This window comes from Castanea sativa, chromosome 6, assembly GCF_040712315.1.
Source record: "Castanea sativa cultivar Marrone di Chiusa Pesio chromosome 6, ASM4071231v1".
Taxonomy (NCBI): domain Eukaryota; kingdom Viridiplantae; phylum Streptophyta; class Magnoliopsida; order Fagales; family Fagaceae; genus Castanea; species Castanea sativa.
This window is the reverse complement of record NC_134018.1, coordinates 1,103,137-1,126,525: the sequence shown is the minus strand read 5'-3', so window position 1 is coordinate 1,126,525 and position 23,389 is coordinate 1,103,137. Positions and strand designations below refer to the sequence as shown.

Genomic DNA, 23,389 nt, shown 5'->3' with positions numbered 1-23,389 from the left:
TGGGTAAACACCAACAGTTTTAGGAATTGGATATAATCTAGATTAGGACCACAGTGGGCCGGATAGGACCAATGTCGACTGTATAGGACTGAAGTAGATAGAATGGACTGAACAAGACGAATGTGGACTGAATAGAACTAAATTAGGTAAAATGGACTGAATGACCCGAATAGGACTAAAGTGGACATAATGGACCAAATAGGACCAATGTGGACCGAATAAAAATGAAGTGTATAGAATAGGACCAATGTGGACCAAATAAGACCAAGTGGACCGAATAGAACTTTTGAATATTTATCATTTTTATTGCATTTTTAGTGCTCATATTTCTAATTTCTAATGTCTATTTTTTTTTTAACTCAAAACTAAAAAGTTTAGCCCAAATATAAAATTTCATACTTTTTAACCCAAAAATTATGAAGAATAAAAAAATTGAACTAAACTTGAAAAGGCTACCTACAAAAAATAAAAAAATAAATAAAAATTAAAGGTCCAATTAGTCCAAAGGGGACTGAAATTGACCGAGTGGACCAAATTGGACTAAAGCAGACCTAAGTAGACCAAATAGAAATTGTTTAATTTTTAGGGAGAACAAATTATCTTCAACAAATTTTACAGAACAAATTATACGTTATATTACATTTACAAAATAATTATTTATTCTCACGCATCACGTGAACCTGCGACTAGTATACATAATAGCCTTTCCCAGCCACTCAATGCTATTTTTTGCTTGAATTTCCTTCCCAATCTTTTCTTTCACTCTTCTGTTGCAAACTGAAATCATTGATATTATCACTGGTATGCTCTTTTTTGCTTGAATTTCCTTCCCAGCCTTTTCTTTCACTCATGTGTTGCAAACTAAAATCACTAATATTATCACTGGTATGCTTTTCAAATCAATGCAACTACATGCATTGGTCATGTTTTTATGATCAAATTGTCGTCATCATCAATTCCATGGAGAATGAAGAACTGTAGTCATCTATAAACTTGGAGTTGGTAAATCTTGACAAATGGAAGTGATTTTACTCAATTTTTCTTTGTTTGATTAAGTTTTATTTTTTATTTTTTTTATGTTGGTACTTACAAATAATTTCATTTAATTGAGTTATTGAAATAGGTATTTGAGATTGGGTTTCAATATTTGATTGTGAGAATGAAATGGTTAAGAAAGTGTTTGGGAGGTTGCTAGTTTATCCTAATTTTAGGATATGAAAGTATTTTACGTTTTAAATTATTATTTATAGATTTCAAAATTGTTTAATCAGTTTAAAAAGTAAAGTCTACTTTTTATATTAATTATAATAATATGTTATAGTCTCTTATAAATATTGAAAAACTAGGCATTTCCATATTCTGAAAAATCTAGATTAGTAAAGCAATTCCACTTAATATTGGGAAACCAATTTTAGGAAAAAAAAATTTATAAAATATGAATTAAGAAGATCGAGTTTCAAAGCGTTTAGCAATATTTTGAGAAAACAAAAGTATTATACAACAAAATGAATATTATATATAAGTCTTAAAAAACATAAAAATTATTTTCAACATTTTGCTTGGGACTTGATGAAACTGGGTACTTAGAGAGAATGCCTTGTGACTTTTCCTTTTGTATGTATAGTTCTTATGAGTAAATAAAATTTCCCCTTCAGACCAAAAAATTTTTAAAAAAAATCCTATACATTTTAATTAGGCCCTTTTCTCTAAAATAAGAAAACATGTTAAAATACATACATTTTTTTTAAACATTTTCAATGATTATAGGTGTCATGCTTCAAACTCAAAAAGGTCCAAAGCATGAGAAAAACATCTCAAAGATTCCTGTAGATTTTTCCTTTTTAACAATTCGATCTAAATAAATCATATCAAGTACAACATCAAGAATTATCATAATAATTCCATTAAAGATATTCCCAAAGTAAATCAGAGCTCTATGCAATAATTACAATGACCATTGGCCACAAAAGAAAGGAGTTTGAATAAATAATTACACATTATTTACTTGTCCCATTAGTGGAAATGAAGTCATAACCACTATCATATACAAAAGAATGAATCTTGTCTACTCTATGATATACATCATTTAAATATCTTCATCACAAAAGTCTAGCTTCCATCAGTAGTTAGTCTAACTACTGCTAGCCACAAAAACTTATCTCAAAATGATCATTGCCTACTCTGAGAAACTTTATAAAAGAATGGGATGAGACAGAACCCAATAAGTAGCATCATTAATGGGAGTGGGAGAAATGCAAGTTTCATGATGATGAACAATTTACAAAGCATGTTTTAGTTTGGGAAATTTCTAATTGAATACTACAAGATCATTTTCAATAATAATATGACAATAATGATCAAATAATGCCACCTAAGACTTCTAAAAAAATGATCACCATGAAACTATATATATATATATATATATATATATATATATATATATATATATATATTTTTTTTTTTTGTGAGCATAACAACCTTTTTCTAAAAGATTGAAAAGCCAACCCAAGTCACAAGACAAGCCACCACAAAGATGGAAATGTCACAGACATTATACCACCATAGAGACAAGTCAAAACCCACAAACCACTAGCATGATATGTATCTCTTTTGGCATATAGTATATTGGCCTTGCCTAGCCTCACTCACTCCCTCAAGGATTTACCTATACCCCCATGAGCAGTAGGGGATAACGCATCGTGTAGTACCTCTTTTGTATGCAATCTCTTGGCTTTGCCTAGCCTCACCCACACACTTAAAAATTTACCTCTTTCCCTCATGGATAGCAAGGAATGACGGGTCACACAGTACCCTTTTTGCATGTGATCTTTTGGCCCTAAGGGCAATAGCTTCATCCACACACTAAAGGATTTACGTGCGTCATGCAAAGTGAAAGGCTTTAACTTGACTTGTCATCACAAAGACGGAGTAATTACAAGTCACAAAGATGTTGTCACAAAGATAGGGTAATCACCAACATCATAGCACAAGGGCAAACCCACATCAAAAACTCACAAGTTAAATGTATTCAAATACATAGTTTACTTCCAAGCAGTTTCATAAGATATTTCAATAACCAAATATTCACAACATTCTCAAAGTCCTCAAAACTATTTCTACTCAAAATATTTCTACTCAAAATATTTTGTATCAATTTCCCAATTAACAAGACAAGACAAGTATCTTTAAATTTCCTATTTTACCATAAAATCCATGAATTCATTATTAAAGGATTAAATCAAAGATGCTCATATTTCCTATGTCAACAATTCATGTATTTCCCCATATGCAATATTAAATATGATGTGCTTTTTTATATATAATAATATATAATAGTGTTACAATACAACACTTTTTAAGAAAACATAATCTCATAAATAATTTTCCAAAATGTGTTAACCCAAAAACAACGTTTATGCAACATAGTTATTTTCCAAAAAATCGCCATTAAAAAGTTACTTACCTTGAAACTCACAAAAAACCTAATTCTCCAAGTTCCAAAGGAGATTAGCTAGAACTTAAACAATACCAAGAAAACCTATCACGATAAGCATAAAGCTTGACATTGTGTCTAGTTATGAATTAGAGATTGCTAACTAAGCAATTAATTAGACAAGTCTAAGTATTTAACCTCATAAATAATGTATCCCACTTCCAAAGCTACCCAACAATTTAATTCACAAGACATAAGCTCCATTTGGTTTGCATTTGTGGACTGTGCGTTTGCGTTTTCAGCTTTTTTTAAAAAAAAAAAATTTAAGTCTAGCGTCTGTTGCACTATTCAAGGGACATGAACAGTGCAATCAGGCCAATAAACAGTAAATTCATTAATTAACAATAACCAAATTTTTTTTTTTTATTGTTTTCAGTTTTCAGCAAAATAAGCAGTATCCAAACGCACACTAAACTTCAATTTATAAAATTAAATCATCTCCCTAATACTTAAATCTTAACAATTTATAAGTAGCTCCCACAAAATTTACGCAACATCATCAAGAGACCTATGACACCAAAATAATAATATTCTCCAAGACAAACAATTTGAATCTTTAACTAGCTCAAATTAATCAATAAAAATTATATTTACCATCTACTTCACATTAAAAAGCCAAAACCCTTAAATCTTCACTACTTAGATAATCACCATTGTAAAAACTATAAACTCACTCATTAAATAAATCCACTAAGACAAAACCTATACACATAAATACATGAATATGACTTCTAAAACTCATAATCACATGGGTATTATTATTAAAGCTTAGATAAAGAAAGTCTTTATCAAAAGCATATAAACTCACCAAAAAGATTAGAAATTTTTATTTCAAATAAAATGAATAAAGATGTTTAGAGGTTTTGATTTTTTCGGTGACGATGGAGATGGTGTTAGGAAGTGAGGTACCGGTGGGAAAGTGTGAGGGACTGAGAGAGAGTTTTAGTGTGTTTGTGAGAAAATGAGAAATAAAAGTAGAGAGGACCACTAAGTTCACCGGCCAAGAGAAAATTAAAGACATATGTGAGATTTGAGTGGCTGAAGGGAGTGGGGTAACTGGAGTCAGACGTGTGTCTCTCCAAAAAAAATCTAATCTCTTTTTTTTTTTTTGGCATCGGGCTGGGGCGTTACAGTAGGCCATTTCCACTAAAAACAGAAAACAAGTTGTGAAAAAAATTTAAAAATCCGCATATTTTATTAAACATTGATGATGATTTCGAAGAGAGCCTTTTTAAAAAGGTGTTAAAAAGAAACATTTCAAAATTTAAGGTCTGTTTGGATAGAATTTATTGCTATAAATTAAAAATTGAAAACTGAAAACACTGTAATAAAATAATTTTTAAATGTGTGAATAGTATTGTGAGACTCATTTTTGATAAAAAAAATGGCTGAAAATGAAATTTGTGGATCCGTAAATAGTGTACCAATGAATGGTTCATGGAAAAAAATGGCTGAAAAGTTAGAAATATACGATTACTGTTCATGAACAGTAGCGGTTTGTCCCCTTAAAGGCGTACTGCAGCAAAAAAAAAAAAAAAAAAAAAAGGTGAAACGCAGGAAAGTCAACAAGTGCGGCTGGAAAAAAAAAATTGCAAAACGCACTTAGGCTAAACGCAACGCCAAAACGCTCTATCTAAACACATTCTTATATTGATCACATGCGAGATTATTTGGCATTTATAATATTCCCAATTTCATGATTTATATTGAGAATATTTTGCATTCAATGACTCAATATTTCCAACAGTACGTGTCACACTTTAACTACAATCCAAACTGTGGTAGCTAAGCTTTCACTAAACTTCCACCAAAATTTCAAAACTAAATGCGTACAAGCAAAGAATAAGACTTTCATTTCTGTCTTTTTTTTTTTTTTTTTTAAGATAATTATAACAGCATAAATTTTTGTTCCCTTCAACCCTGAAGTACTTTGTACATAAAAAGATATTAACTTAAAAAGATATTAATTCAACCAGAAGGCCCGTACTTTGTATATAAAAAGATATTAATTCAACTAGAAGACCCTCGGTCAATCCGTTGTTTCTTTAGTCGCTAGAGAAGGTAGCAATTGAAAAACTTGCCAAAGTTAAAGGAGTATTTTCTTGGTCAATCAAGAAGAAGAGGAATAAGGCCAAGACATGTTACTCTCAATCCTTTCTAGGATTTGATGCATATATTGTTTTTTAAGTAATGATATGACTTTAAAGCTATAGCACCAAGTGTCCTCACGTTTTTTCTTTACATCTGTTAAGAGCTCTTGACAGGTCTATTCCTTTGTGATATTAGAAAAGTATAACACAATAGAACTTGATAATTTTCAAGGGAGAGACATGGGTGGTGAGGAAGAAGATCAGGAATCACCTTTACTAGGAAGCTTTGCTCAACCTGATGAACCTGAGGAGCCTCTCAAAAGAACAGGTAATTAAACTTGAAATTCAGTTTTGCAGTTATTGCACATATAGTAGTCTTTTCTTCTTATTTCATTTCCTTTTTATGTCTCCTTTCTCCTTTTTCTCTTTTGGTATATAATTTATTGAGTAGCTAAGTCTAATATGGGTAAGGATGAAAATTGAAAATTTGAAACAATATCTGTATCTCTACAGAATGGGTAGAGCCTAATAGTGACTTTGGTGAAAACAGAATGGGTGACTGCAGTAATGCCATATGACCAAATCTTCTGCCTTTTGGGAACAGAGAACCATTTTCCAATAGAGAAATTATCTCATGCATTCATTGGATGCATATAATCTCTCATAGTAAGTAGTGACTTTCACATAATTTGGCCATATCTTGCACGCAACTGCTGTATATTTCTATCTTCAGTTGTCAGCGAAAATAACAATTCAAGTGGGTGCTAGATATTTTCCTCTTAGATTGCATATGGGAAGTGCAAAAAAAGTCAGTTTTTGGGTTTTTTGAGCTTATTTTGGCAGACCCATACAAAAAACTTTTCTCTATTATTTTCTACAATACTTTCAGTAAACAAACAATCAGCAAGCGGACACTTGGGACTGTTAACCCTATTGCATATTACTGTGCTCTAAAATGTGATTCAGCAATACGCACTGCACAAAGTCGGATATTTTCACTTTTAGTATGTGGTGGTATTTTGGTAGGAAGGAATATTGGAGGTTGCAATCAGGAGAGCACAAACACCAAAGATGGTCCCAACTCTAATTAAAATACCTTCCACTCTTGACAACTCCCTTTCAATACAATACAATACAATTATTTATACAAAGCATTATCGAAATTGGAATCTTATATATAATTGAACCAAGCATGATTATCTTGGCCTTCTAATATCCATTTTAATTTTCAAAATTTAAGTTTCATCCTTCACCCTCATACCACAGCCTTATTCTATGCACCAAGCGTGCGTTTGGATTGGGCATTTTGCCCAATCCGTGCATCTACTTTTTTTAGTGGGTTCGTGAACAATACCCATGGGTACTATTTATGGACCCACAAAAGTTAGCAAAACACAGATTTCTAGGTAAATTTGGGTCTTACAGTACTATTCACACTTTTAAAAATTATTTTGTTACCGTGTTTTCAACAATAAGTTTTCAGTTTTTAGAAAATAAGCGGTATTCAAACACACCCTAATTCTCCCCACTAGTTGAGCTTTTTATTTTTTATTTTTCTGAATGAATAAACTTTAATTAAGTCATCATGTAGCTAAGAGTCTTATATATCAACTCGCATCTGGTGTTTTTCACAAAGATCTTTAGGCTTCAAATTACCCTTTCCCCAACTATCAAATTATCAACCAAAAAAAATTTCATATGTTACGACTTTTTGGGCTAATATTTGTCTTTATTTTTGTGAAGGGACCATATGGACTTCAATAGCATATATAATAACAGGAGTGATTGGGGCAGGAGTTTTGTCTCTTGCATGGACTGTGGCTCAACTAGGGTGGATTGCAGGTCCATTACTCATGATAGTCTTTGCAGGCATCACCATTATTTCTACAAACCTTCTATGTGATTGCTATAGACACCCAGATCCTGAATGTGGCCCTGCTAGAATTCGGTCCTATATGGAAGCTGTCAAGGTGTATTTAGGTGAGAGATTTAATCCCAATTTTCTTATCTTTCTCAACCATCAATCAACGATGTATTGTCTTAGCTAAGTGATATTTGTCTTGCAAGTTGAAGTTTCTAAAATGTGGACCCATTTGGCAGAAAAGAAATCAAGAAGTGTGTGTGTGTTACGCTCCATTTATATTAATCTATAAGTTTTAGTGTGTGCTTAAGCTAGCTAATAGTAGGTTTGGGTTTTGATTAGTAAAAATAATAAACAAATAAATTCTAAATCCCTTTTAGCTTTGTTTTTAAGTTAATCAGTAATTCATGACAAAAAACAAAAGTTCATAAACTGTTCATTAGGATGAAATTCATGTTAACATTTTTTAATGTTGATCCTTGTTAAAAGATTGGAATTATAAGAATCGCATTCTAATAATCATCTTAAGGAAAAAATTTCGTTCAATCCAGTTGCAATTGAATAACTATCTATGTTATTTTTAATCACAAGACCGATTTAATAGTAATGTAAAGTGACCAAAGCTTTGAGAAGTCTTTATTGTTGTCTACTAAAAAGAAAGAACTAAGTAGTCCACCAGACCTGCAGATGTTTCACTAGTCTGCACTAGTGAAAACCCTTTTTATTGGGGGTGCCAATACATCTAATAATAAACATTGACCTTATAATGTACATGGAAATGCAGGAGAGAAGAGCCAGAAGGTGAGTGGAGTGATTGTGCTGGAGGGCTTATGGGGGGGTGCAGCTGCCTATGTCATTACGGCTGCTACCAGCATGAGGTATTCCTCATCTTTATTAAAATGTCAGTTTTTTTTTTTTTTGGTCACATGCTAGCTAAATCACTAACATTCTTAAATATTAATAGTCCTTTATATTAACTCCTCTGCCTACATCTCTTCAAAGAAAATCTTTTATTTTATTGTATTGACATGAAGATATATGTGTTAGTCTACACTTCAGACTACCATCCTACTAATGAGAAACCATCTCCTTTGTCAGCTTCATGGAGTGGGTGTCAAACAAGCCTCTAGGCAGGAGTCACAGACTTTTAAGAGGTCACTCCATAGATGGGGGTACAAGATAATTAGTATAACAAGACACGATAGCTCCAGGGACTTGGGCCATGGAAACTGGAAACTTTTGTTTCTAGTCTAAATGGGCTTTGCAGTGCCAGCCTCCAGCTGGCTCTGTTCCAATCAAATGCCAAGCCTGGCTAGCCACAAAATTTGACCTTCAAATGAAAAGGAAAAAACTAAGGCTTTGTTTGGTTGGAGGAGTGAAAAAGTGGGGGAGGATGGAAAATTAGTGGGAAGATAGAAAAGTTTTGGTTTTCCCTCATGTGTGTTTGGTTGGAGGGGTGGAAAAATGGGAGGGTAGAAAACTCTTTTGTTTAGTTGGAGAGAAAAGTGAGAGGATGGAAAATGTAGTTTATATGAATTGACTATTATGTGAAGAGATGGGAAAGTGAAGGGTAGGTGAGTGTAATAAAAGTGAAGATATTTGTATAATTTATTATCCAAATCATTTTTTCTCCTTAGTTTTCCTTCCAAATTGGTAGGACAAAATTATGTGGGCCTAGAGGGATTATTTTTCACACCATTTTCTTTCTCTCTTGTTTTCTCTCTTAAACCAAACAAAAGAAAATTTCATTTTTCACCTTAATTTTCTCTCTTTCTTTTCCATCCTCTCTGTTTTCACCCAACCAAACGAGGCCTAAGGAATAAGGTTAACAATAGGGAAAAGGAAAAATTTTCTCTTAAACCCGTTCACCTTCACTATTTTATGGCAATATATATTTGGTAATATTGTGCAAAGGGTGATAGGACTAAATAAACAGTGCAGCCAGATGACACATGGTTATGGGTCCACTCCATGTCCTTTACTAGTTAGATTTTGAGATTCTTGAAATCAAGTCTAAAGTTTCTCAAGCTGAAGATGATGTGAAAGGTCACGTTAGGTGTATTGAGGAAACAAACACAGCAACAAGAGTAAAAAAACAGGATGAAACATCCCTTTAGAAATGGTATCATGTTGGAATCGGAATCAGCTAAAGAGGCTGTGTTTCAAACTGCCTTTTTTTCTCCTTCATAGTTTAGGTTCTAAATGAGACTGTATATCTTCATGATGCTGAGAAACTATCCATGCAAAAGCCTTGTAAGTTTTAAGTCTAACCTTGCAGAATCTCACTGATCATGGCTTCGAAAACGCTTGAATGGCTTTAGGTCCTACTGCAGCCTTCAAATGATTGTCAAATTGGGGAGTAATCACCATGGTGTCAAGTACATGATACGTTTCTCCTTTAGTAGCCCATCAAGTAGCTGGCAACTCTTGTGTTGTCTTTTACAACTTACTAGAATTATTGGAACACTACAAAAATGACGAAGCTTATACAGCCACGTTCAAAATTTAATGTAATTTTAATCACTTGATCAATGATACATAAATGTGCACACATGCATGCACTCACTTAGGACCAATTTAAGGCTTTGTAGAACTGATGGAACATTCTGCCACAGCAAGCTAGTTAGTTTAGATGGAGATAAAAAGAAACATAAAATGTTAGCTGTCACAAGCATGGTATATTTATTTACATTTATGTATGTGTGACATAGTGTTTTGTTGCGCTGTTTCCAGATCATATTCGGACTGAGTCTGATTGCTTACGTAATTACTATAGCAACCAGTAGAAATAGAGTATAATAAAAATTTGTGAATTGCGAAATTGTCTTTGCACATCTCTCTCTTTTTATCTTCTTCATGTTCTCCTCTTTAACCCTTTGAACGTTCATTCTAGTATGAGTGTCATCTTCATCAGCTATGTTTATGATCCACTCTTTTTCTTTTCTTTCGCCCTTTCTGATTGAGTTCAAGTTGGCTAAGTTTAATCTTCCTAATGTTATACTTTTCCTTTCTTTGATATGTTCATAATTCACATATTTTCCTTTCTTTGTTATATTCATGCAGGGCAATTCAGAAATCAAACTGCTATCACAAAGAAGGGCACCAAGCTCCATGTGCATATGGTGATACTTTTTATATGCTTCTCTTTGGACTTGTTCAGATTGTTATGTCACAGATTCCGGATTTCCATAAAATGGAATGGCTTTCGGTTGTTGCTGCAATGATGTCCTTTACCTACTCTTCTATTGGAATAGCACTTGGCTTTGCAAAAGTAATAGGTATGGAAGTGTTTGCCTTCTTTTTGTCAATCACAGGCCTCCAATTTTACAACAAAAACACACCCTGTGATCACATAAAGATGTATACAGTAGTATGAAAAGTTGTTTCACTCTCTAAAATGTTGTAGTAATTCTTCAGGTTGCTGAGATAACCTATGAAAAGAATTAATTTTAGAACTTTGAGTTTTATATTTTCTTATCACTCCAAACTTGCAAAAGCAAGAGCTTTCACTCAAATGAGGCTAAAGCATATATATGATAAAGCAACAATCTGGTATCATCAAGAAAAAATTTTCAGAATGCGGCAGCTAAATGGAGGGTACTAGAAATGTTTGGTTCACCTAATAGGAAAGTTGGCTGCTTTGCCATTCATATATCAACATCCATGAGTTGTATTTGCAGAAAATGGGAAGATTATGGGAAGCATTACAGGAGTCCCGGCTTCTACTCTTGCCAATAAACTTTGGTTAGTCTTCGAAGCATTTGGGGACATTGCTTTTGCCTATCCGTACTCAATTATTGTTCTTGAGATCCAGGTATGGAGTACTATCTCATAATAAACCAGATTATAAACAAAAGCATATGAACTTTTAAGTTTGAACTTAACATTATAAATTTAGTAATAAATAAATAACTGCTCATATAAGTTCAGTATGTAAAATGTTTGGTGAAATTTGTTAAATGAAGGATACTTTGAAGTCCCCTCCCCCAGAAAACCAGACCATGAAGAGGGCCTCAATGGTTGCCATTTTTGTCACAACCTGTTTCTACCTCTGCTGTGGATGCTTTGGATATGCAGCCTTTGGAAATGATACACCCGGAAACATATTGACAGGATTTGGTTTCTATGAACCTTATTGGCTCATTGATTTTGCTAATGCCTGCGTTGTTCTTCATTTGGTAGGAGGATATCAGGTACTAACAATCAATATACAATTTGAAAATAATAAAGCCATAACTCACTTTTTGTTGACCTTTTCAAAATTTTGTTTACGCCCAAATGTTCGTGGCACATTCACTGGCAAAAAGTCTTGTGGCTTATGCAAGAAGCATTGCTTAAAAAGAAAAGTTTGTTGAACAGGAGTCAAATCCTTTGTAACATTTTTCTGTCATGCATAAGTAACCCAACTTTTCAAAATTATATGGCAAAATATATCAAGATATGCTTTGATTTTCAAACATATTTTTTTTCTTTTCCGTATTTCCTAGTCAAATCCTTTTTTGTAGTACTAGTGATTACTCATTGTCTTTGATTCCATACTGTAGGCGCTAGGCAGTGCCGAATGTTAATTACTTCTCTGCATCCTTGGCTTGCTTGTAGTTACATTCTTTCACATATTTTCTCTCTCAGATTTATAGTCAGCCAGTATTTGCATTTTGTGAAAGATGGTTTACCAAGAAATTCCCAAACAGTGGCTTTGTAAATAACTTCTATACCGTCAAACTCCCATTGTTGCCGGGTTTTCAATGGAATCTTCTCAGGCTATGTTTCCGAACTGCATACGTTGTATCAACCACTGGAATTGCAATGCTCTTCCCTTACTTCAATTCATTCTTGGGACTGTTGGGGGCCTTGAACTTTTGGCCTCTGACTATATATTTCCCTGTGGAGATGTACTTTGTACAAAAGAAAATAGGAGCTTGGACAAAAAAATGGATTGTACTCAGGACATTTAGCTTTGTCTGCTTTCTTGTGACAGTTGTCGGTTTTATTGGATCACTTGAAGCTATTATAAGCGCCAAACTCAGCTGAGTAATTACTGTAATTCTATAACGAATGGGGAAAATAAACAATATCTTATTCTTTTCATGATCTTAAATATAATCCAAGCTTTCAGGATGCTATGATTACAGATAAAAACTGCAATTTGTCAGTTTCTTCCCTGAGCAATCCACAACCACAATACTACTTTGGAAGTGGGCTTTTAACCACAAATCAATTGTGATTACATTGAGTTGCATTAAGATTTCTAGTATATTTTGACATTTAACTCTTTGTTAGTTCAGAATTTCCAAAATGTTTTCAAAATTAAAAGACCATTTTGTTTTCCACAAAGTTCACAAAATCAAAACCATTAACATCATCCCTCGTGCATCAGCCTTGATAAATGCAAATAGATTTACAAATTCACATTGAATTATGCCCTTGAGCATCACACTTGGACTCTCACAAACCCTCCATCGGACAAGAAACTCATTGGTTGCAAATGGGTTAACAAAGTCAAGTACAACCCTGATGGTTTCGTGGAGCGATACAAAGCATGATTGGTGTCCAAAGGTTATTGTGAGATAATGCTACTAACACCTAGCAAATATTTAGATCCCAATAGTATATATTACAGCTTAATCACAATAAATCCACTGACAATTGAAGCCCAATATACATAAGTAACCGATTTCACAGTCCATGTTTTGCAATGAACAAAATATTAAGCTTTTACTGGGCTCAAGTACACTAACTAAACAACATGTAATCCCATAGAAAATACATCAAAATATTAAGAATCATATGCAAATTTGGCATGGAATAAAGGCAACACAAATACATGGAAATATACAACTTAACAATTACAATTAGGGTGAAGGGAATACAGTTTGGTAACGTATCCTAGTCTTGTGCATGCGTTTGGAATTCATGTTGACCCCAAGAGTCTAGGACATGAATGTTGGGTACATGACAGAGTGATTTTGGAGGGGTTGAGCGTAGCTTTGAGTTTATCATAATTCATGAGTGATTTGAAGACACTCAATCTAATGTGATCAGATAGGTGTAAGGAAAACCAACTCGTTTTTTTAGGGTTCAACTAGCCACACAGTCAGGCTATTGTGTCCTAGAGGGACAAGTCAACTAGAAATTTTGCTGAATTGATTTGTGGAATTGCCAACTGCAGAGAGTTTGAATTTCCTTGAAGAAAGTGAGATTTTCATACTTCAATCTAACTAGTTTAATTCGTTCTAATTTTTTTCCCTACCTATAATTTATTTCATTACGATTTATTCTAATTTTAATTATCTTTTTAATTTTTATTATATTTTAGTGTATTATCACGAACACATTTGATTAAACATTGACAATGATTTATAAGCCCTTTTCACTAAAAAAGAAAACAGATTGTAAAAAAAAAAAAAAAAACATTTGATTAGAAATTGACGATAATTTGGAAGAAAGTCATTTAAAAAGGTGTTAGAAAAGAACCATTTAAAAATTGATATCAATCAATTCTCAAAAAAAAAAAAAATGTTGATATCAATCCCATGTGATGAAGTCCAACCTTTGCCGATCAATATTCCCAATAGTACCACTGTACACTTTTGGTGCAATGGTCATTCCATAAGTATAAGTGTTTGTAGAGTGTGGGGGGCAAGAGCCGGGGTTCAAGTTTTCAGGAGAGAGCTTTACACACATATACACTTAGATTAGACTAGTGTAAAATTCTATCTTGTAAAAAAAAAAAAAAAATTCCCAATAGTACAATGTGCGCACGTAGCTTTCATTTAATTTCCACCAAACTTTCAAAACTAAATGCGTATAAGCAAAGCATATAAGACTTTCATGTCTTTGTTTCTTTAATCAGTATAGAGGGTGGTGATATAAGACTTTCTACAGTTAGGAGTGGTAGATCCAAGAAATATGTGCTTGATGAATCAAAAGAAGTGAAGCTGTCCAATGGGGCCAAGACGTGTTACATTCAATCCTTTCTGGGATTTGATGGATCCTGTTGTTTTTCAACTAATTGTATGAAAGCTCTTGCACTAAATGACCCCACCACTGGTCTGTGCCTGGTGATATTGGAAAAGTACAAGACAAATAGAACTTGATAAATTTTCAAGGGAGAGATATGGGTGGTGAGGAAGAAGATCAGCAATCACCTTTACTTACAAGCTCTTCTCAACCTGATGAAACTGAGGAGCCTTTCAAAAGAACAGGTAATTGGTTGCAAATTGCATATACTATGGTTTCATTTCTTCTTATCTTTTTGGTAGAGTTCTACAAGATAAGGTATATAGTCTTTACTTTCCACACATTTGGTTTTGGCTTTATGTTTCCTTGATCATATCTATCCTAAGAGCTTTCATTTTCTTTGGATGTCTTCTCTCCTTTTTCTCTTTTGGTATATGATTATGGTGTAGTTAAGTCTAATATGGGCAATGATGGAAGTTGAAATCTTGAAATCATATCTTTTAGTGCAGTGCCATATTACCAAATCTTCTGCTATTAGTAGCAGAGGACCATTTTCCAACTGAGAAGCTATCTTCATTATGGAGGAGAAATAGTTGTGCATGTCTCATAGTAAGTGGTGACTTGCACATAAATAGACCATGTCCTGCATGTAATGGATGCACAAGATATGCATTCCATCTCCAAAAGTTGAAGGCAAATCTCTATCTTCAATTGCTGGAGAAAATATGAAATATCAATTCAAGTGGATTCTGGATATTTTTTTCTCTAAGATTACTTATGGGGAAGTGCCAAAAAAAGTTAGTTTTTGGGCTTTCTAAATTTTTTTTTGGTAGACCCGTGTATATATATATATATATAATTCTTCATTTGTTTGGGATTCGCTTATTTTGTTAAAAGTACTGTAGATAAAAGTAAAAGTTAGCTGAAATAGTACAGTGAGATATATGAATAATATCAAAAATTGCAGTAAAACCTATGAATAATAGCAAAAATAAACTGAATAGTAAAATAAGTTGGCTTTTTAATTTGGAGCCAAACACACACTTTGTTTGTAAATCCTATTGCCTATTATCATTCTCCAAACTGTGATTCAGCAATATACACTGTACAATAGTTTGGTAGGTAGGAATATCGGAGGTCAATATTTGTAAAGAGGTACTTAAAACACCAAAAATGGTCCCAACTTTAATTTAGATACCTACCATTCTTGAGTCTTGACTCTTGGCAGCTCCTTTTCTATATAGTTCAATTATTATTTATACAAAGCATGTTATTGAAATTGGAATCTTATATTGAATTTATCCAAGCATGAATTTCATGCCTCATCCTCCCTCTTAGAATATACTTTTTTTTTTTTTTTTTTTTAATTTAGTTTTGAGAATCAATTAGAATATACTTTAATTAAGCTTTCATGTAACAACTTTCTGGGCTAATATTAATATTTATTCTTGTGAAGGGACCTTGTGGACTTCAATAGCATATATAATAACAGGAGTTATTGGGGCAGGAGTTTTGTCTCTTGCATGGAGTGTCGCTCAGCTTGGGTGGATTGCAGGTCCATTGCTCATGATAGCCTTTGCAGGCATCACCATTGTTTCCACAAACCTTCTATGTGATTGCTATAGATACCCAGATCCTGAATGTGGCCCAGCTAGAAATAGGTCCTATATGAAAGCTGTCAAGTTTTTTTTAGGTGAGAGATTTCAATCCAACTCTTCTAACCTATATCTATGTCACGTGATTTACATCTCAACAGTCAATCAATAATGCATGGTCTTAGACTCTTAGCTAGTGATATTTGTCTTACAAGTTGAAATTTCTAAACTGTGGACCACCACGTAGCCAAAAAAAATAATCAAGAATTGTGGTTTGTTACGCTACTTATATTGCATTTATTAATCTATAATTTCCAGTGTGTGATTGAGTTAGGTGAGAACAGGTTAAGGCTCTGATTAGCAAAATATTATATAGATCTCTTTCATTTCTGTTTTCTCTTTGATCTGTCTCATCTGTCAGTTTTGTTTTAAGGTGAATAAACATTCAAGACAGAAATAAATATACAGTACATTTGAATGAATTTCACCTTAACATTTTCTAACGTTGATCGGTGTCAAAAGATGGGAATTACTAGCATCACACTATCACAATCATCACGTGGACAAAACAAGTTATTATAATTTTTTTAATGAATAGACCCTAGTAATTAACTAAGCATTCCAATTTTACACAATAAGACCAAAACAAGCAATATTAAAGTGGCAAAACTCTGACCAGAGCCCTAAATTGTGGTTCGCTAAAAAAGAAAGAGTAACTTTCTTACTGCACCAAACCTACATATATAGACTCCACTAGTCAGCACATTGACTCTATAATGTATAATTATAGGAGAGAAGAGCCATAAGGTGTGTGGAGTGATTGTGCAGGAGAGCTTATGTGGGACCGCAATTGCCTATGTCATCACCTCTGCTAGCAGCATAAAGTATTCTTCATGAACCACTTTCTCTTTCTATTCTGCATTGAAATATAGGTTTTTTTTTCTTCCTCAATTATTTATTTATTTTTTTTGCTTGTTTTTTTTGTCATATACTTTATTACCAATTAATCTGTTGAATATCCGTAGTCGACGTCAAAATTTTGAGATTAAGCTTTGTTGTTAGTTGTTGTCATTGTCCTTTGAGAATGAGAATTTTCTAAGCTTAGAGTTTGACAATGATTATACTTACAGAGGATTATATAGAGACTGTAGTGTTCTCACGTTAACTTTACTATAGAGTTTTTAAAACTTTGGCTATTTATGGGTGATTTAAATTTTATCATGCCATTGATATTAAATTTTTTTTTTATTCCTATTTTAATATCTATTTATGTTATTGATGATGTAGTAAACCTGTAAAACACTCAAACTAAATGATATATGTAAAACACTGGGGACTTGGGCTATGGAAACTCTTGTTTCTAGTCCCACACTGTAATTTATGGGGCCTTTCCAGTGTCAGTTTCCTGCTGGATTTGGCCTAATCAAATGCCAAGCCACAAAATTGGACCTTTCAAATGAAAAAGACAAAACATAAAGGATGAGGTTAGTATTCCCAAAGCAAAATAAATAATGTAGGGTCAATTAAGAATTTACATTTGGATGGAATCTTGGGCATGGGACCTTGGAATTTTTGTCAACATACTTGCTTTCATCTCCCTTGGTATGTGTGAGAAGGCAGCAGAGCAATAATGTCAAAGAAAAGTAGAAGGTCGAGTAGCAAATGAAAATTGAAAATTTTAACTAGGCATATACATTTTTATTTTTTATGGAAGCATTATATTTAAGGCTATATCCTGTTATATACAACTTATTTCAGTTAAAATTGTGAAATGATCAAAAATTTTACTCAAATCATATTTTCAAAAAACGATTTCAGCTGACATGCTATTGTGTGTCTCGTACACACGGTGTGTAACTATCACCACTCTATATTTAGATCGGTACCAACTTCTAAACCAACGCTTAAAGTAAGAAATGCTTTCTTAATGAAAGAGGGAATTGCTTTTTGAAAAAGATTATGATATGGTTGCAATAAAGAGACACTAGCAACATAACCTTTTTCACAATTCACTCGTGTCAAATTTTGATATAATCTTACCAATGACAACACTTTTATTGTGTATCAATTGCTGCAAGTTTATGTGTAATAATAGGAAACTTGGAATCAGTATTGCAGTGGAGATGCTATTACCGTTGGAAGTAAAAATGGTATGGCCTCCAAAGTTAGATGCTTTTGTTGTCAATAAATATGATAATAAGAGGCACTTGTGGTGTATATGTAAACAAGCAGATACCTGTTCCATGTCTGCAAGTACAAGGGGGTGTCATATTGCTTGAACTTACTAGTTTCAGTAATTTCGCAACTTGCAGTTTCCTTGTAGCTCAGTAAAACCAGAAGATGCAAAGGATGCACGGTTCTTGTTGTATTAGGACACTGGACAGCCAGTTCATTCTGGGTAATTGAAGTGAAAAAGCTGACTCGTGTTAATGTTTTCAGCACAGAAGCATTACCCTTTGGTAATATTGTGCAAAGGATGATAGGACTATATAAAGGCTGCAGCTGACACATGACTGTGGGTCTCCCCTGTTCCTTTCACCTTTTTCTAGTAAGATTTTGAGATTCTTGAAAGCAAGTCCAAAGTTTCTCAACTTGCAAATGATGTGAAAGGTTATGTTAGGTGTATTGAGAAAACAAACACAGCAACAAGAGTCAAAAAACAGGATGAAATGTCCTTTGAGAAATGGTCCTATGTTTGAATCGGTATTAGTTAAAGAGGCTGCGTATCAAACTTTCTTTAAGAAAAGGGATACTACCTTTTTTTTCTGGAAATTAGCAATTGGAGTATTGTCCATTGCAAAGGAAAAAAATTATGCTTGATTTCAAACTTTTACTTTGTTAGATAAGAAGACTATCCATTCACCCACTCATTGCTATTATTTGATTCTAAATAAAGTAGGGAGAAAGTAATAAAGAGGGAAGGTGAAAATTCCATGATGAACATGACAGCCAATTTCTCCAATATTGTTTAAGTTCTAAATGAGACAATATATCTTCTTGATGCTGAGAAATATCCTTGCAAAAGCCTTGTAACTAGTAAGCTGTAAACCTTGTAAGTTGTAACCTTGCATACTGTTTAGGCTTTTGTAAGTTGTGAGTCTAACCTTGCAGAATCTCACTGATGATGGCTTCAAAAACGCATGAATGGCTTTAGGTCCTATTGCTGACTTCAAACGATTGCCAAATTGGGAAGTAAATAAGTTTCTCCTTTTAGTAATCCATCTAGTAGGTACTAACCAAAAAAAAAATCCATCAAGTAGCTTACTAGAATTATAGTAACACTAAATAAATGATGAAGATTCGCATGTAATTTTAATCACCTGATCAATGATATTAATACATACACGCAAACGCATGCATTCGCTCACTTAGGACCTATTTAAAGCTTCTGTAAGAGTAAGAAGTGATGGTCATAGCTTCATAGAACTGATGGAACATTCTTATGTTATAGAAGCCTTCATTAAGAGTCACTCATAGTCATTATATTTGACCATCACATAATGGAGGCCACAGCTAGCTAGTTATTTTAGAGGGAGAATAATTAGCTACATAAAATTTTAGCTGTCACAAGCATGGTATTTGATTATGCATTGATGTATGTGTGACATAGTGTTTTGTGTCCGGAGACTTTTATATTGGTCTGTGACATAGTGTTCTGTGTGTTAGCCTCCTAGGCCTTTATATTGGGTATACAGGTATCAAACTTCTTGGCCTTCTTTTGAGTTGAATAAACATGGCTGTCCAACACTCTTTTGAAGTAGCTAATGGTTCCTATGATGACGATGGACATCCGAGAAGAACCGGTAAAGATTTCTTTCTAGGACCATTCACTAGTTTCTTTAAATTTACTTTCAATTCAGTCTTGAATTCAGTCCCTTTTGTGGGCAACTCAATCAGGAACCTTGTGGAGTTGCGTAGCTCATATCATTACTGCTGTTATTGGCTCTGGAGTTTTGTCTCTGGCATGGAGTACTTCACAGTTAGGATGGATAGCAGGGCCAGTTACCTTGCTTTGTTTTGCAATCATCACCTATGTTTCTGTATACCTCATTTCCGATTGTTACAGGTGTCCTGACTCCATAACTGGGACACGAAACCACTGTTACATGGATGCTGTTAGAGTGAATCTTGGTAGTAAAAGCACCGACTTCTTTTTCCTTCTTTTTCATTAAAAGGTTCTATATAATCTTTGACTTAGGACATGATTTGCAAAGATTGTAATCTTTTATATGCACCCTGACTTGATTTAGTGGAAGTTCAGGAAGAAAACACACGTGGTTTTGTGGTTTGCTTCAATATTTGAGCTTGTATGGGACCTGTATTGCTTATGTATTTACTACCGCTTCCAGTATGAGGTACTTTCACTGTGAATAGTGAATAATATAATTTTTAGAATTAGGAAATTGTCTCTGCACATCTCTCTATAGTTATCTCTTTCTTCTTATGATTTTTATTTTATTTTTTATAATAAATTTCAAATAATGTTCCTTTGAATGTTCATTTTATAATGGTTGTCTTCTTCCTAATCTATGTATATAATCCACTCTTTTTACTCTCTCCCATTTCTACTTTAGTTCAAGTTGGCTAAATATTTTGTTCCTATTTCTTATAATTTTCTTTTTTTTGATATATTAATTCAGGGCAATTCAAAGATCAAACTGTTATCACAAAGAAGGTCACCAAGCTACATGTGATTATGGGGATACTTTTTATATGCTGCTCTTTGGACTCGTTCAGATCGTTGTGTCACAGATTCCAGATTTCCATAACATGGAATGGCTTTCAGTTGTTGCTGCACTGATGTCCTTTACCTACTCTTTTATAGGATTCTCACTTGGCGTTGCAAAAGTCATAGGTATGGATGTGTATTTGCCTTCTTTTTGCCAATTACAGGCCTCCAATTTTACAACAAAAACAAAAACTCTTTGATCAATTAAAAGCTATTGACAGCAGAAAGAAAAGTTATTTCATTCACTAAAATTCTGTAGTACTCCATCATCATCAGGTTGCTAAGATAACCTATGAAAAGGATAAAAATCAGAACTTTGAATTTTATATTTTCTTGTCACTCCAAACTTTGCCAAAACAATAACTTCTACCCAAATGAGCTTAATGCAACTATCTGGTTTCATCAGAGAAAAAATTTCAGAATGTAGCATGTAAAGGGAGGGTAAAAGAAATGTTTGGTTTATCTAGTACAAAAGCTGGCTGCTTTGACATTTATATATTAACATTCATGTCTTTTTAATTGTAGAAAATGGGAAGATTATGGGGAGCATTACAGGAGTACCAGCTTCTAGTCTTGCTAATAAATTATGGTTAGTCTTCCAGGCACTTGGGGACATTGCTTTTGCCTATCCATACTCAATTATTGTTCTTGAGATCCAGGTATGGATTACCGTCTCTTAATAAACCAAATAATAAGCAAAAGCATAAGAAAATTTAAGTTTAAAGTAAACATTATATATTTAGTAATTACTCAAATAATATTAGTATCTTAAATGAATTCCGAAATTTGTTAAATGCAGGACACTTTGAAGTCTCCTCCTCCAGAAAACAAGACCATGAAGAGGGCCTCAATGGTTGCCATCTTTGTCACAACGTTTTTCTACCTCTGCTGTGGATGCTTTGGATATGCAGCCTTTGGAAATGATACACCAGGAAATCTATTGACAGGATTTGGTTTCTATGAACCTTATTGGCTCATTGATTTTGCCAATGCTTGCATTGTTCTTCATTTGGTAGGAGGATATCAGGTACTACCAATTAATATAGAATTTAAAAATAGCAAAGCTGTAACTTACTTTCTCATTGACCTTCTAAAAATAGCAACAAGCATTTTCCTGGACTGGTAAAAGGTATCATGGCTTATGCAACAAAGTTTTTTTTTTTTTTTTTAACTATTTTTTTAAAAAAGAGGTTTCTTGAACAAGACTTAAATCCTATGTGACATTTTCCTTAATGCATCCCAACTTTTCAAAATTATTCAGGAAAATATATTAGCACATGCTTCTTTGTTAAAACAAATGTTTTCCTTTATCTTCTATCATAGTCAAATCCCACTTTCTAAAGAAATAAATACCATTGATAACCCATTGATTTTAGCCACCAGAAAAAAAAGAAAAAGAAAAAAAGATAACCCCTTGTCTCTGATTCCATATTGTAGGCAGTACTGAATTTAGTTAATTCTTTGCACCCTTGGCTTGTTTGTAGTTACATTCTTTTTCCCATATTTTATCTCTCAGATTTTTAGTCAGCCAATCTTTGCATTTGCTGAAGGATGGTTTGCCAAGAAATTCCCAAACAGTGGCTTTGTAAATAATTTCTACACCTTCAAACTCCCACTGTTGCCTGGTTTTCAGCTGAATCTTCTCAGGCTATGTTTCCGAACTGCATACGTTATATTGACCACAGGAATTGCAATGCTCTTCCCGTACTTCAATTCAGTATTGGGACTGTTAGGGGCCTTGAATTTTTGGCCTTTGACTATATACTTCCCTGTGGAAATGTACTTTGTACAAAAGAAAATAGGGGCTTGGACTAGAAAGTGGATTGTACTTAGGACATTCAGCTTTGTTTGCTTTCTTGTGACAGTTGTGGGTTTTATTGGGTCACTTGAAGGACTTATAAGTGCCAAACTGAGCTGATGCATTACTGTAATTCTAAATGAATGGGGAAAAGAAATAATGTCCTCAACTTTTCATGACCATAAATATAATCCAAGGTTTCAGGGTGCTATGATTTCACTTTAAGCAGTAATGCTTTCAGACTACATTTCTCAGCTTGTTCCCCTGAGCAATTCACAACCACAATAGTACTTTGGAAGTTGGCATGCCTAAACACCTAGTTTTTGTGGATTTTAACCACAAATCTATGTACAAATTTATAACATCTTCATAATTGCTTCACATATAAACGGTGCTGAATTCCAAAAGAGCATGAAAATTGAAAACTCATATTTCTACAAAGAAATGAGGAAAAAACTCCTCTTGGAGTGAGGTAAGACTGACATTACGATCTCCCTTACATCTAATGAAGCATCCAATATCAATGTAGAACAGCTTCACATATTTTAATATGATCTGCACAAAGAAAGGCGCCGCTAGTCCTTTCTCAACTCTAGCTCTGGATCCGCAATTAATGTTCTCTGATTGCAATCTACAAAGTCTTCACATAATGTAACATTAAGACACGATGTGAGCAAGTGCGTATGCATGTGTCTTACAGATGATTTAAAACCGTAATAGTATATGACATTACATTGAATACCAAAAATTCTCTCTACTTATATACATAAAAAAAAAAAAAATTATCCAACCAAATTACCTAAACCTAAATCATATTTAAGCCCCTAATTTAAAAATAAAAAATAAAAATAAAATTACTTGTA

The 23,389-nt window shown here is 33.5% G+C and overlaps 2 protein-coding genes across 7 annotated transcripts; both read left to right on the top strand.

The window, feature by feature from the left end:
- The first annotated feature begins 5,582 nt into the window (after positions 1 to 5,582).
- LOC142638551 (putative amino acid permease 7) lies at positions 5,583 to 12,583 on the top strand. Of its 2 annotated transcripts, none has more exons than XM_075812578.1 (7): positions 5,583 to 5,911; positions 7,327 to 7,563; positions 8,229 to 8,322; positions 10,508 to 10,722; positions 11,125 to 11,258; positions 11,410 to 11,637; positions 11,989 to 12,216. In XM_075812578.1, the coding sequence occupies exons 1-7, from the start codon at positions 5,824 to 5,826 to the stop codon at positions 12,010 to 12,012; spliced, it is 1,020 nt and encodes a 339-aa protein (XP_075668693.1). In that variant the 5' UTR covers positions 5,583 to 5,823; the 3' UTR covers positions 12,013 to 12,216. The 2 variants fall into 2 exon arrangements, with proteins under 2 accessions (XP_075668693.1, XP_075668692.1); XM_075812577.1 differs by having other exon boundaries at positions 5,590 to 5,911; positions 12,074 to 12,583.
- Positions 12,584 to 14,277: 1,694 nt separating this feature from the next.
- LOC142639066 (putative amino acid permease 7) lies at positions 14,278 to 22,745 on the top strand. Of its 5 annotated transcripts, none has more exons than XM_075813163.1 (8): positions 16,790 to 16,883; positions 19,666 to 19,802; positions 19,897 to 20,130; positions 20,261 to 20,354; positions 20,640 to 20,854; positions 21,254 to 21,387; positions 21,528 to 21,755; positions 22,245 to 22,745. In XM_075813163.1, the coding sequence occupies exons 2-8, from the start codon at positions 19,733 to 19,735 to the stop codon at positions 22,644 to 22,646; spliced, it is 1,377 nt and encodes a 458-aa protein (XP_075669278.1). In that variant the 5' UTR covers positions 16,790 to 16,883; positions 19,666 to 19,732; the 3' UTR covers positions 22,647 to 22,745. The 5 variants fall into 5 exon arrangements, with proteins under 5 accessions (XP_075669275.1, XP_075669278.1, XP_075669279.1 ...); XM_075813164.1 differs by lacking the exon at positions 16,790 to 16,883 and adding an exon at positions 18,289 to 18,547; XM_075813161.1 differs by lacking the exon at positions 16,790 to 16,883 and adding an exon at positions 18,289 to 19,028 and having other exon boundaries at positions 19,111 to 19,802.
- Positions 22,746 to 23,389: the final 644 nt, after the last annotated feature.